The 15,785-nt window shown below is 41.0% G+C and overlaps 1 protein-coding gene across 2 annotated transcripts in view; it reads right to left on the reverse strand.

The window, feature by feature from the left end:
• The window catches only part of FRAS1 (Fraser extracellular matrix complex subunit 1), a 326,081-nt gene that overhangs the window by 139,348 nt on the left and 170,948 nt on the right, over positions 1–15,785 (reverse strand). For both annotated transcript variants that reach the window (XR_006104125.1, XM_042469094.1), the window contains exons 14-19: positions 13,801–13,944; positions 8,318–8,458; positions 7,081–7,221; positions 6,103–6,276; positions 2,997–3,137; positions 631–774 (exon numbers count right to left, since the gene is read on the reverse strand). Coding sequence is in view for 1 of the 2 variants with exons in the window: in XM_042469094.1 (XP_042325028.1) it covers positions 631–774; positions 2,997–3,137; positions 6,103–6,276; positions 7,081–7,221; positions 8,318–8,458; positions 13,801–13,944 (885 nt within the window). In the remaining variant the exon portion in view is untranslated. The remainder of the gene's footprint in view (positions 1–630; positions 775–2,996; positions 3,138–6,102; positions 6,277–7,080; positions 7,222–8,317; positions 8,459–13,800; positions 13,945–15,785) is intronic.

The raw sequence follows: 15,785 nt of genomic DNA on the forward strand, positions 1-15,785 counted from the left end.
TATCCATGAAAACCTGTGCTGAAATATAGGGCTGAAGCAAAAGGCCCAAAATGTCTCGAATCTCTGACAATCACACAGTCCACTCCTGAAGCGGGCCACTGCCACAGCCCTGAACAGCCCACCAACAGGAGCAGATTAAATCCACTCCTTTGCTAGCAGTTTAGGCTGCCTTAGGTGGCCTCAGAGTGGCTTCTGACCACTTTGAGGGATGTATCGTCTACTAAATATCATGCCCCCAAAGCAGCCAGAAACTGATTTCTTTGGCCTGTCTGCTTCAGACCATAGTCCAAAAGATACTGCTAGATTTTTAATTGTATTAAAGTTTTCCACATTTCCTTTCCTTTTTCTTTTTAAATTTCAGAAGGGAAGTTAGGTTCACTTGTTTAACTTATCTGTCACAAAGTACCTGCTTGTAGAAAATTAGTACATCAGAGTTCTAAGTTTTTTGGACGACAAGTTTCCTGTTGCTATCATGTTGGCAGATTTTGGGAAATGTAATCCAAACAAGAAAACATTTCCAAGCTCTATCTGACACTCTTGAGCTCCTTGGGAGACAGACAAGATAGAAAATACAATAGAGATAAACATGAAACTATGCTGGAGACTCTATAATATGCCTCGCACACTTACCAACACAGTACCCCACCAGATTAAGGTATTGCTCCTCTTTGCAGGAGGTTCTACATCTTCCATTGACAAAAGTTGCATGGGGCTGGCAGGACACACATTCAGCATCTGAAGGCCCAGCACACGTCTTGCAAGAAGGATGGCATGCTGGACAAAAGAAAAATTACAAAGAGCTCTGCTAAAACAGCTTTGCTGAAAGATAAAATACTGGATTGGTAGCTATAAATGGGTTTTCTTGCAACTGTATCATTGCCAAGGAAGATCTACAGTAGAGCTGTGACATGACAAACACAGGGCAGGGAGTGTTTGTCATGGATCAAAGAGATGTTGCATAAAGTTCCAACTGGTAGAACTATGCCACATATCTTCTTCCACCCAATACCAAAACCAGCTTCTCACTGGTTGAAGCATACCCAACACAGTCATCTACTGGCTGGTGGAAAACACAGGGGCAGAGAAGCATCCACTTATGTTTGTATAGTTGGTCCCGAAGCAACAAAGCATCCTTTGGAGCTGCCTGGAAATAATCTGGAAGTCCCAGAGGATGACAGTTAATGGTCACAGGGGTTGCAGCAGGTAAAAAGTGGGTTTGGTGGAGTTTGGTTGTTGTGTGAGGTCAGTAGAAAATGCTTGCCTTAGCATCAAGTACAAAGATTACATACACAGGCACAGACTGGACATGCACACCTGTAAGTCAGCCACAGGATGCCAGCCACATTCTTTACACTGAAAATACAAGCCTATTCATGGATCAAAGTGCATGTTGTGCCCCCAACTTCCTTATATGAGCCAAAGCTTACCCCCTCTCATTACACCTTGAGGAGAGAGGTTTACAGTAGAGTTCTGGTTGTGTTCAATCCTGGATCACATGGTGCATTTTACTTATGTTCATGTGAACACAAGTAGAAGGTAACTTCAAACCTTCCTCCTTACTGCTGGAAAGTCTGGAACCGATGGAAATATGGTCCCAAATGCATACACATCCAATTCACCAATTGAGTTCTTGTGCATTCTTCTGAACACACGAAGAGTTGGTGGTAACTTCAATAGCAGGCGTACATAAAAACATGAGCTGTCTTGCTGGAGAACTTTATTCTAGTGCTTTTCTTAGGGACAGATTAACCCTCATGCTAAGTAATTTAAAAGCTGAGTGTCAAATGAGGAGGGTCTCTGTACTAATATAAATATCTGGAGCTTATTCCACTCTGCTCTTTGTGCTACAGCAGTCAGCTGTATAAACAACTCTCATGTAGCCAGATAATAACTAATTTCAACATACTATTTTATTTGAATCTTTGCTACATAAACTTCAGAATCTGTAGCCAACTTCCACTGAAAAACAATAACCCACTCCACAGTTACAGAAAAGCTTTATCTTGCCTGTCTGCTTGTGCCAAATAGACTATCCTCAAGCCTCTCAAAGCATCTGCAAGATACTTTCACAAGCGGTTCCCATTAATAAAATAAAAAGAGTGGTTTTCTGTTATCTGTACAACCAAGAGCCAGACATTCCTCTGAATGTGTCCTCACAAACTCAGTCTGAAATTAAATGGGATCTTTATGGAAGATTAATCACACCTTTGAAGTTTCAAACAAACATACTATAAAGAAAGGATGAGCTGGAGCTACCACCATCCTTTCAGGTTATTTTGGCTTCTTAAAAGAAGATAGAATCTATACTATAATTTAAAATGTTTGTCTACCTGTTTATCTGTTCTGCTATACTAACCCACATACTTGAGCACAGATTCACCAAGCATGTTGTCCAATGGGTAAAAATACAGATGTGATCTGAGGTTTCCCAACACTCTTCAAAGTCAGACTCATGCAGAGAATGTTACAGTAATCCAAACAGGATGTATCTAAGGCACATGTCACCACAGCGAGATCCAATGTCTCTTAAGAATGAGTGCAGCTGGTGCACAAGACTTAACTGTGCAAATGCACTCTTGGACCCCATAGAAACATGAGCTTCCAGGCTCAGGGCTAAATCCAGGAGTACACCCAAGCTGCAAACCTGTGTAACACCATTCAGCACAGGCTGAATCCCTATTTCCTGGTTCGCCTTTCAACTGACCAGAAGCACTTCTATCTTGTCTGAATTAAGTTTCAATTTTTTAAATTGTCATCCAGTCCATTATTGATGATAGGCAGTGAAAAAGGAGTAATAGAATGAAGTGTCACATACATACTGATGGCACCTGTGATAATGGGTTCCCCATTATCTGGGCAACATAGCTGAAGAATTAAATGTTTCCTCATTTCAATCTATGGTTGTTCAGATCTGTAAATATCAAACTCACAGATACCAAGGGCTACTGTATTGATTGTCTTGCAATTAACTAGCTACTCAGTAAGTGTGGACTTACAGGAACACTGTCCCTCCTGATGATACAATCCTTCCGGACACTGAGAAAGACACTGGCCTTCATAAAGAACTTGAGGAAAGGCACACGCTGTACAGTTTTCTGGAGATTTTGCCATACAAGACAGACAGGAGGAGTGGCACTCTGCAGCAAAGGATGAGAAATAAAGGGTAGGAAACTCAACAGTTATAACATGTCCAATAGTCAGCTCACAGACCTTTTTAGGTTACCTTAGCAGCCTAGGATCTGCTACAATATAACTATACTAGAAACTAAATGCCACATAATAGGAGCAATGCCTAAGCTACTTCATGGGCAGTCTTACCCTTTAATATCACAAAAGTTATTATCATCATCATCATCATCATCATCATCATCATCATCATCAGAATCTTACAAATACTCTCAGACAACATCTAATATCTTGCATCTTATATATCATATACGGTTGCAATTTGTCCCCGAAAACCTGGAAAATCCTGGATTGAAGGGACTAAAAAAATGTCCTGGGAGGCTGGACCAAATGAAGCAGTAAATCTCTGATTTCTTCTTCATTGCAAGCTGATGGATACATTAAAATGTGGCCATGGCAATGAAGCAAGAAACTGTGCAAGACTGCTGCCACTGGTGGGAGCCTCATCCTGCCCTGCAGGCTCCAGTTGCTATTGCCCAGACATAGCATTGCCACCTTATTCTTCCGTTCCCTCCTCCCTTCGTCCAGCAGGCTCACAAGGTGGGAAAGGAAAGGAGGCAAGCAGAGATGGCCTTGTGTTGGGTGATGATTGTGTTGGCGGCTTAAGCTTAGGGGTAGGCAAACATGGCTTCCAAACAGCCTCTAGAATAAAGAGCTCTCTGGGGCTACCTGGAAGCTTCCTCTCTTTATACCAGCTAGGGAGGAAAAGAGAGCTCTTAGCTTAGAACTGGCACTGAGATTGAAACATAATGGTAGAAAAAGTGTAACAATTAATATATATTTGAATCTGCATGATAAGAATGCAAATAATATGCATAATAATATTAATTTGCATACTATGCCAATTAGTTGGTCAGATATGAGGGACTGGAATATGGCAACCTGAACATAGAATCATAGAGTTGGAAGAGACCACAAGGGTCATCCACTCCCAAAAGTGGACCACCCAGCCTCTGTTTAAAAACCTCCAAACAAGGAGACTCCACCATTTTCCAAGGCAGCGTGTTCCACATGTAATGTATCTCGGAAGTTTTCAAGATGCAAAATATCACAGCAACATGTAGCACTCTTCTATTATCAAACACACAATTTGAAGGTGCCTTGGAATAACTGAGAATTATGTGGAAGATGCACTTGTGTATTTTCAGCCTGAAGAACAGAATTTCTGAGTAGGAGGGGGGCATGATTTTAAGAGGAGGACTCTTCAAATCCATGAAAAGCTGTCATACAGAAGAGAGGGGAAATGCTTGTTCTCTGCTGCTCCAGTGGACAGAACAAGATCTTAAATTATAGGAGGTCAGCTTTCGGTTAAACATTAGGTGACAATTCTTGAAAGCAAGATGAGTTTGATAATGGGACCATTTAACTAGTGGTTGGTGGGTTCTCTCTCAAGTTAGGTCTTAAAGTTGAAACCAGATAGCACCTGTTTAACATACTGTATTTTAAATCTAAATCTCCTGTACTGACAAGAGGTTTGAACTAGATGACCTAGAACTCCCATTCCAACTTTGCAATCTGCTGGCCCCAGCTTTTTCCAGGTACTCATGAATAACTGTGAACTGAAAACAATATAAAGAGCAAATGTTTTGTAGGTTGTCTCAACAGCTATATCTCCTGTGCTGAATTTCTTCCCAAAATCTATATAATAAGCAACTTTGTTTTGCTGTAAAGAATGTTTTGGGTACAAATGCTGAACTGGTGTTTTTGAGGGGAAACCTGATGCAGCATTGTTAATGGAAAACCCTTGAGCACAACAAAAGTACTCACAACTACCTTTGGAAAAGGTTTCCTTCCAATAAATGTCAACACAAACTAATACAGTGAGCAAAATAACTTTTTACCAGCCCATCATTTTGGGGGCAATTTATTAGACATGACTGCCAGAAGGGGACGATAGTCATCCAGGTCAGCAGAATCTCTTCTTTAAAGATGGACAATACCTATATAACCATTTGTTTCCTTAAGGGCATACTGAATATTTGAGTGCTTTTGTGGAATCCTTGTTCTCCTCTCCCTGCATCACTTGCAAACTTAACTGTAATTTCTCATCATTTTCTCAGTGTGGAGATCTTTGAGGAATTCAAATATTTGCTCACTCCAATATGAAATGACTTGCTGACACCTCTTGGACTGTAGTACAGAATTTAGCTATTCACAAAATTTGACACTTCTTCACATGTTGTAACAAAGCTCTTGCCAGCTCAAATGTATGTCAATATATCTTTAAACATGTATTATAAAAAAGTAGAATATTAAAATACATATTTAAATACCCTTTTAAGAGGTTTTCTAAATTTAAAAAACCCTCAGATTACTGCAGATGCTAAACAGAATTTTGATTAAAACATGCAAAAGTGGAAAGGAGTACAACTAGGCAGCTGTAGCTCTTGTTACAGTAATCAGTCTGTCACAGTAAACTGGTTGAGATAAACAGAGCCCTCAACAAATGTAGGTAAATCACAAGACAGTTTTGTTCGCAGCAGCCAAATAGAGAAGCTTTTGATTTTTTTTTAAAAAGCATGTTACATATTAATATGCCTTAGCTATTGTTCTTTGCCCAACGTTTAGCATAATAACATAGCACTGGCTATGCTAGCTCGGCCTGATGATAGTTATAATTATAATCTGACAGACAACACCTAGAGTACCAAAAACTGCTCACCCTGAAAATACTTACCTGTGCATACACACACATGTACACACACATTTTCAGGCTACAAAATTGGACTTTTCCTGCTATACATATTTTTATGACTTTATGATTGCAGTGGAATGACTTTTATACCACTTTATTATTATCCTTTTCAGGCTGCAAAATTTTACTTTTCCTTCTATACATATTTTTATGACTTTATGACTGTAGTAGAATGACTTTTATACCACTTTATTGTTATCTTGGGATATCCCTTTGCTCACCTTTGCACACCCCATCATAATCAAGATAGAACTGGGTTTTACACTGGGGGAGGCAGATACCAACTGGTATTCCCTCAAGGTTCGTTTCTGGTTGCAGACCCTTCTCTGCCTTCATACACTGTGTACAATGTAAATATTCAGGGCCAACACATTCACGGCAAGATGAATGGCAACCTGTGGAACAAGAAAGGGTTTGTGAAATCCCCAGAAAAACAGTATTGCACTTGTAGAAGAACAAGAAATTTATTATCCCCTTCCAGTAAAAGCCAAGACACAGCTAGTAAAGTAGAATTCTAGTTATAATAGGAGCATTACAGACCACCTAAAAGCAGCGGTCTGCCAGCAGCACCGGTTGCTGCGTCTGGGAACCACAGCGGCCAAACTGCGCGATTCCCAGGCGCAGCCGAAAAGAAGTGCCAAAATGGCACTTCTTTTTGTGCCCTGGAAGTGGCACCGCGAGGCGTTAGTCGCGCACTCACAGAGTCACTTCCGCTGCACAACGTCCGGACACTACGCGTCTGTGACGTCAACATGGCGGGGCCCGTGTGGAATGGGTGCTGCTATTTTGTGCGCGCTCTGCGTGTACTAGGCTTAGGGGTGTCAGGAAGTGACGCCCCTTCCTAACCCTAGTACTTTATGCCCGTCTGGAACGGACCATAGTTTGGATGTCTCTTTTGCAATTTCTTCTCTCAAGCACTTCTGGCATAAGTTCCCCAAAATACTCAACATCACATGATCATTTCTCCAAAGAAAGCTAGTTAATTAGATTTAGTGAGGCTTTCCAAAGGCATCCATGTGAAGACTTTTACCTTCATCAAAGCCAAGAGATGTTTCCAAATTACAACATATAGAAATATTTCCTGCAGAATAACCAAGATAGATAGATAGATAGATAGATAGATAGATAGATAGATATAAAATTAACAGTTAATTGCAAGCATTTGTTGCTTTCCAGTTGGAAGTAAAGTGTGGTGTTACCTTTGCAGGTGGTGTGATCTTGATAAAAGCCTTCTCCACAAGCAGAAAGGCACTGACCCAGATGCATGGCAAGAGGGAAAGAACATGAAGTACACTGAGTAGATAAAGGTCCAAAGCAGCTGGTGCAGGAATCATGGCAAACTGATAGAGGAAAAGAAAGAGTATGTAAGCTGGATAGTTACATCAGGCTTACCAGACACTGCTGCTAGACTGATTCCCTTCATTTTGTCATTCCACCAGAAGGCAAAAACTTTTTATTCTCGCAGGGTTTCAGAAATTAAGGGGTTTTGAATAGATTAGCACTGCACCACTGCGATTTCTTTTCTTTAAAGACTGTGTTTTTAATAGTTTTTAAAACTCATTAGTGTTTTAATATTATAGATAATTTAATTGTATTTTGCTAATGACTGAACCTCTGAGAAAATCCTATTGTTGGGAGGAAAGCAAGTTAATCACAAAGTGTGTGTGTGTGGATTCAGGTGGACCTTCAAATTGCCTGTTAACCTATGGCAACCCCATGAATTTCATAGACTTTTCTTAGAGAAGGAATACTCAGAGTTGGTTTTGCCAGTATCTTCCTCTGAAATATAGCCTACAGCACCTGTTATACATTCCACTTAACGTCTAGTTTTATCCACAGAAAGTACAAACACTGTATTCAGTGGGGTAAGTGCGGCAGTGAAGCAAGATAAATGAGGCTAGGATTTCAACCTGTATTGTCTAGCTGTCAGAAACTGGGGAAATACGGTTCTGTGGTAAACTGTTGGTCTGATATAAATGTCAAAATGACATAAAACCAATAGCATAGCCGTAAAACAGAGGTGGAGAATCTGTGTCCCTCCAGATTTTACTGGACTTCAGCATCCATCCCCTTTGGGCATGGGCCATGCCAGTTGGGGCTGATAGTATTTGGAGTCCAACAGCCCTCAGAGGGCCACAGTTCACTCATCCCTGAGGCAAAGCCATAACTCTGTGGCAGAGTAAGTATCTTATTCCTATGCCAACCCTCAAAAATGATCCAGCTTGGATTCAACAGTTATTTATCCTCTGCAGCTATAAAGCCGAACTCAGCCTTAAAATCTTCCTGCAATTTATAACAACCTGGTGTAAAATATCTTTTTCTTTCCCCCTTTTTTTAAACAGAAAGGCTCCCTTTATTATTTTACAGATGTCATTGAGGAAGTGGCACCACACAATGACAGTGCTATCGGGGCAGTGGGGGGGGAGGGTGTCTTACCTCTGCATCTCTGAGAATTATCTGCATAGTAGCCAAGAGGACATTTAAACACACAATTTCCCTTATGTAGAATTCTGTCCGAAGCACAAGACATACATCCAGGCTGGTCTGGGTAACATGTTTCACAAGACTCATTGCAGGCTTTTGAAAGAGAGAATATCATCAACAAACTGCATTTATTATTATCAAATTAAAACGTGTACAATATAATTACAACACACAAAATAGCAACCCTGAATTGGAACCAAACTAAATGTTTAAAAAGCAATTTCAAAAAGACTACAGTTAAAACAATACAACACACTCTTAAATGCCCTTTCTTTCTTAAAAAAAAACCCTTCAGTTCTGAAAAGCCTGTTGGAATTTTAAAAAAACCTTTGCCTGCCCATGAAAGGATAGCAAGAAGAGGATTATTCTAAACTCATTACAAAGGGAGTTCTAGGACCAAAGGGTAGCCAAAAGGAAAATTCTTCCCTGCATTTGTCAAAGTGAATGGGGACTAGACACAAGCAATGAAATTGCTGAAGCATAAGAGTCACAACAGCTCATAAATTTGGGGGCATTTTCAAAAAGGACTGGACTAGTGTCTCAGCAAACTATCATATATGGCAGCTTCATAAAACACATACAGTAGCACTTGCATGGTAGACTGCAGCCAAGATACATTACAGGGCTATATAGCAATGTTCCACTAGCACAGCTATGCCTTGGGCACGTTACACTGTCCACATACTGGACGACACCATTGCTGTACTAACTGTACCATTTACATCATGCTGATACATATTCCATTGCATAATTCTAGAGCCACCAGTCAAAATGTTCTAGGGAATGTATTTACACAACTCCTTAAAACAGGTTACAGTAGTAAAATCTGCTGGGTAATCATAATCTGAATATGACAACTCATGGACAATGGTCTAAAATGTGCACCTGGTGGCAGGGTATTTGTGCTAGCATATACCATGAACCTATGAGAATCAGTGTAGCACAGTGTTTGGTGTGGTGGATCCCTGCTTAGCCATGGAATCTCTGCTTAGTTATGGAAACCACTGAGTGACTTTCATTCAGCCTTAGAGGAAGACAATGGCAAACCTCTACTGAAGAAATCTTGCCAAGAAACCCCCATGTTAGAGTCACCTTAGGGTAACTGTTAGTCAGAAATGACTTGAAGGCATGCAACAAAAACAAATGCCACTAATAGGATTCCAGCTTGAGTTGGCACACAGGTATGATTATTTGTATCTTAGGCCGGTTACAAACCGGCATTTGGGACGTCCGGAGGACGTCCCATTTTAAAAAAGGGGCGTCTCTTCTAGACGCCCCTGGGCCTAATACGGACTCCGTCCGTACAAGATGGCGCCGGCCCTTCTACATGGCCAGCGCCATCTTTGCGTATTGGATGCTGAGCATCTGTATGCGTCGCATCCTTTGTGACGTAGCGAGTGCGCTCCGGCGCCTCGCTACGTTGCAAACGCGACTCTAAAAGAAGCTCCATTTTGGAGCTTCTTTTTCGGTCCACACGGGAGCCGCGCCGTGTGGAGGCTCCGGCTCCCCCGCGGACTAACCGGCGGCGGCAGAGCGCCGCAAAGCGGCGGTCTGTAACCCACCTTACTTTTATTACAGTCATGGCAATAATTTCTACAGCTCCATCTATACATATAAATTAGCATATGCAAATCTATTCCTCTTTATCCTCCCTAGTTTTTGTTGATGTATAAGGGCCAGCCTATACCAGACTCCCCTTCAGACCTCAAGCTGCCCTACTCTGCTGATTTGTTTTGATAGTGCCTTGGATGAATTATGTGGGGCTGCACTTTTAGATGACTCAGAAGCTCCACTCAGCAACAATCAGTGCTGCTGCTCACCCCAAGTTAGACGGTGGGTAGGGAAACACATTCAGCATTTTCATAGCAATTTCAGTGGCTGCCAGTCCACTTCTGGGCCCAATTCAAGAAGTGGATTCTTAACTTTACAGCCCTTCAGAGCACAGAAGCTACAGACCTAGAGATGTATGTGCAACCATTGTTTTGAATAGGTATTAATGGAATATCTCTGTGTGAATAAAGCTATCCCCCTCCCCCCCAAACAAAAAGGGAAAGAAGAAAAGATAGAATCAGGATATAAATATTTACATAATTAAATACTTCAAGAAAATGCTATTTCAAGCAGCCTTGGACAGGGCAGGTATTTGCAAATGATGGCTTGTAGCCTGGTATCATAGCTATGAATAAGTCAATTGCATAATACAGTAAATAGATGGATGTGTGGATGAGATGGAAGGGACCACAATAACCATTCCAGTCTAACCCACATATCATGCAGGAATGCACAAAATAAGCACTCCTGAAGGATGTCCATCCAACCTCTGCTTTAAAATCTCCAAAGAAGGAGAGTGCATGGAGAAAATTCATGGACAGCACTTTTCCAAAGGGTCTCCAAAATCCACTGGCTACCCCTACATGGCACCTCCTTTCCCTACAGATGAGCCAAGGAATGAGGACTGGGTTGTACCTGCAGCCTATATACAATTACCAAAAAACAAAACAACCACCCATATATTTATTGTACTTTATTGCAGTGTTATTTGACGTGGTGGTTCCTGGACCAGTCTCTGGCACATTGCCCACATCAGATAGCCCAAGAAGCACTGCTCTATGGAGCCCTAAAACATTGACTATTGTGCCAAAAACCAAACAGTAATGTGCATATACATGATGAAAGCTTCTCTAATTGTTGTATTTTTCTCCCACACTCCCTGTTCTTTGCTCTCCATCCACATTTACCTTCTATTTTTTGTTTTGTTTTGATATAAGGAGCAATCTGTAGTCACCATACTGCTTAAATATTTCACAAATGGAAATTAACTCTTGACAAAGACTGTGTTTTTCCCACAAGGGAGCCGATTTGTGAAGCCCAAAAATAATTTCATTAATATTTTTATGGCTGCTCAGCAAGAAGGAGGACCTCCCATCTTTCAACATCTGATTATTTCTAACAGCCAAGCTGTCTTAAAGAAGGAGCCGCATTTAGTGCCAAATATATATGCTAGCAGGTCTATCTGTCCTCAGCTGATAAACCAGCTCTTACACCCAATCTTATGTTTGCCCAAACCATCTGCCCAAACATGGATTTCCAAAAAAAGGTGGTATCTATTATGTGTAAGGAGGATCACCTAACCCTGTGGCAGATGGATAAAGTAAGGGATTGTCGTAAAAGGTTATGACTGTTTGATAAAGGCAGTGTTTTTTGTCATATGTGTTGGTTGGTATCATTTTGGTCAGTCCCAAACTGAGTAGACCTATTCAATCAATTCTTGAATGCTAAGTCAACAGATATGTAAATCCCATTGATTCAGTGGGCCTACTCTAGTCAGGAGAAACAATAGGATTTGTAGACAATTATCCATTTCCAGGGTTACTTTAGGAATGTACACTGATGACACGTTTTAGTTTTTGTTAACATTTTATAAATTTTTGGTAGTGTGTCTAATTTGTGTGTAGAGCAGGGATTGCCAAGGGGCTCATTCACACTATGACTTAAACCGGTTTGTAAACTAGTTCAAATGTGCCTCGTTCAGACTGGAACTGATTATGGCACCGACTGTATCTGGGGTGAATCAGGTCGAACTGGCACAAGCCCTCTTGACACAGGTCAATTTGATAAGGATTTTTTTACAGCGTCTATTGAAAAGAAGCGGTTTGGCATACATGTGAATAAACTGCCAATTGCATTTGGTCACCCAGGACAGAGGGTGGGCACAGAGTGGGGAGAGGGCTTGAAGGTACCCTCCCCAAAAATCTTGTTGAATTGGCCCTTTTTCCTCTCTTGGTGCTGGCTGGGTTTTTGTTTTTGTTTTAAATGCCATGGCATAGTTAAACTGTGGACACTCACGGACGCATGGAAGTCACGGGACGTTTCATGTGAGGGCACCCACAGAGCTGTTTCTTGCCAGAGCACACCTCCCATGATGTCTCCCACAGACAAATGCATGTCAGTCAAATTTCCATGTCCCCTGTTTCCACGCAAATGTCACGGTGTGTGTCTACTTTCATTTTACAAAATAAATAAATAAATAAAACCACCATGCCCACAACTCGCACAGCCTCTGTGGTCTGTCCAAATAGATACAGGACAGAGGTAAATCTTTAAGAAAAAGGGTTGAGTGGCAGGTTGGTACAGGAGCTCTTTAATTCTGTAGGAATAGGACATGGTATAGTGGTTTGAGCATCAGAATACAACTCTGGAGGCTTTCAGTAAAATGAACAGTGTGGCAATAAAAATCACAGCTCAACAATGGAAATTCAATGGAGGAATATGTACATTTTAGCAAGAATGCAGTCTGACACCACTATTAAGTGCTGTAAGTCCAGCCTATGGACTCCTGGGTGTAGGGGGTACAGTCGGCCCTTCTTATACACGGATTTTTTATACACGGATTCAAGCATACACGGTTTGAAAATGTTCCAAAAAAGTATAAATTTACCTTGATGTTCCATTTTTTATTAGGGACACCATTTTGCTATGTCATTATACTTAATGGGACTTGAGCATACATGGATTTTGTTATACATACACGGGGGATCTTGGAACCAAACCCCAGCGTATAACAAGGATCCACTGTACAACCAAGAGTATGTAGCCACACTGCAGAAATACTGCAGTTTGACACCACTTCCATGACTCTACCCCACAGAATCCTGGGATTTGTGAGACATCAAATCCCTCTGACAGACTAGGCTGAATACCTTGCCAAACTACAAATCCTTGGATTACACAGGATGGAGCCAAGACAGTTAAAGTGGTGTCCAACTGTTTTATTTCTGCAGTCTAGATACAGGACAAGACAGAGGGATATGGCTCATGCCTGAATGATAGGAAAAATTTGCAAAAATAATATGGGGACTCCTACTAAATCATGTAATTAAAAAAAAGGTAAGAGTTCTGCTTAGAGAACTCTGGGTGATAGAAACAAATCTTTTTGATGGAAGGAACTGTAAGATCCTTTATGAGCCCATTAGAGCATTAAGATAGTCGGACGGGCTCTTTTCTCTGTCCCACTACCCTCTCAGGTGTATTTGATGGGAACAAGGGAGAGAGCTTTCTTGATGGCTACTCCCAGGCTCTGGAACTCCTGCCCTAGAGGCCAGGGTGGCTCCATTCCTTTCGGTGGTAGGTAAAAATGTTGTGCTGTTAGGCTTTTTAAACTGATACAGGTTAGGCTTTCAGTGCTGTGCAAGGTTTGTATATTGTATACAAGGTTTGCATATAGTTTTAATACATTTAAATATATTAATGCATAACTGTTTAAATGTTTTTTAAACTTTATATTATACTTTTAAAATGTTTTTGTATTGTTTTAAAATTGTACTGTTTTAAATTTGCTGTTAGCAGCTTTGAGTCCCTACATTAGGAGAAAGGTGGGATATAAGTAAATAAAATAGTAGTAACAACAACAACAGTAATAAATAATGATGGTTTACCTCTACAAATGCCATCGTTGATGTAGAATCCCTGCCCACAACTAGCAACACATAAGCCTTCCAATAATACATAAGATAAGTCTTTGCAGGAGTAACAGTTGTCTGCTGCTGGGCCCCAGCAAGTGGCACAAGATTCGTGGCAAGCTGAAATCAAGAAAATAGTAAGCAGGTCAACTAAGAGTTGGGTTACTATATCTATCCACCAGGCACAGGTCTTCCTTTTATAGGGTTGCCAACTTTGAAACTTGCCCTTACAGCTATGCTTTTAAATAGTGGTTCATTTGTCAACAATTGACATGAGAAAACATTTATTTTCATGTGGTGAAACACCTCACTAGCTAATCCTTGCAAATAAAGCTGTTCTAAGCTCCAGAATATAGTTGGCAACTAAATCCTCTTTAAACATATTTATGGGCAAATAGTCATAGTACATATAATAACCAGATCATCTATCTGTGTTACTCTCACAGCTAGCCTAAGTTGGTTTTACTGAATTGGTGTCATGTGATTAATATAGTATGTAGTAAGAGATTCACATGTGGAGCTATGACTGCTATATAGCTGGAATTTAAGAGAATTATATGCTCTTAACAAAGCAGTTCCAGTTAACAATATTGCTGCTGCATTCTGAAGCAACTGTGTTTTCCAGATGGAGAGCACACTGCAGGAAACCAGACATGGTGTAGGTAAGATATGTGTTACTATGTCCAGATCTAAAAATACCAGGAATGGGCACCGCTTGCAAACCTGTATAAATCTGGCAGAGGCTTCTCTTTATAGGGATACAAGGGCTATTGACTTTTTAAAAGGGTGCAATATATGCAAAAAGGTCAATAGATTGTAATCAGAAACTAAGCACTCAGCCCAAGAAGGAGCTAAAACTGAATTTGCACAGGCAAGAAGCCAACAAATATTGCCCTATTTCTTGAGAGGTAGTAACTCATGATGAGTTACGTACAACAAAACAGAACAAGTATAGGGGACCTGTGAACCACCAGATATTGCTAGATGATGACACCCTAAATCTTGTCTAAGTCTGAAAGCTAATCAGGTTAGTACTTGAATAGGAGACCAGGGTTCTCAAAGCAAGGTTAGGAAAGAACACAGCCAGAAACCCCTAAAAGCCACCAGCAGCCAGATTTGATAATTCTGGGTTTCCTATATTTCTATGCACACCCATCATCCCTCACCGTAGTGCTGAGATGGTGTTGATAGGAATTTGATTTCAACCATGTCCATAAGACCACCAGTTCCTTAGCCCTGAAATAGAAGGACATGTTAAATGTCCTTGAGAAAGAGTTTCCATACCTTGGATCAAACATTAATCAGAATGAGGACTTCTATCAAGAAATCAGAAGAATACTAGAAATAGAGAGGGCAGCTGTGAAAGAACTAGAAAAAATCCTAAACATATACAACTAAGCACTAAAGGTAGACTCATACAAGCCACTGTATTCCCTGTTACCAAGTACGGGTGTGAGAGCTGGACAGTTAAGAAAGGGGGAAGAAGAAAATCAATTTATTTGGAATGTGGTGCCGAAAAAGAGTGCTGATCATACTATGGATAGCCAAGAAGACATTTGAACGTTTTGCCGCTTCCCTGAGGCCTGGAAAAGCGGCGGATTGGGGCCTCAGGCCCCAATCCGTCGGGGAAAGGGCGGGTGCAGGCTGTTCTATTTGGCCATGTCATGAGAAGGCAAACCTCACTGGAAAAGACAATAACGCTGGGAAAGGTGGAAGGAAGTAGAAAGAGAGGAAGGCCACATGCTAGATAGATGGACACTATTGAGGGGGTCATGGGTATGAACTTACAGGACCTAAGCAGAGCAGTGGAGGATATGAAGTCTTGGAAATGTGTCATCCACAGGATCACCATGAGTCAGGATTGACTCGAAAGCAGTTAACAATAGCAACAAATAAATTTTCAGTTCTATTACAAGCCAAGTATAGGGGGCACTGGTGAAGGGGAGCGAATTGGCATGCAT

The sequence above is a fragment of the Sceloporus undulatus genome, chromosome 5 (assembly GCF_019175285.1).
Source record: "Sceloporus undulatus isolate JIND9_A2432 ecotype Alabama chromosome 5, SceUnd_v1.1, whole genome shotgun sequence".
Lineage (NCBI taxonomy): Eukaryota > Metazoa > Chordata > Lepidosauria > Squamata > Phrynosomatidae > Sceloporus > Sceloporus undulatus.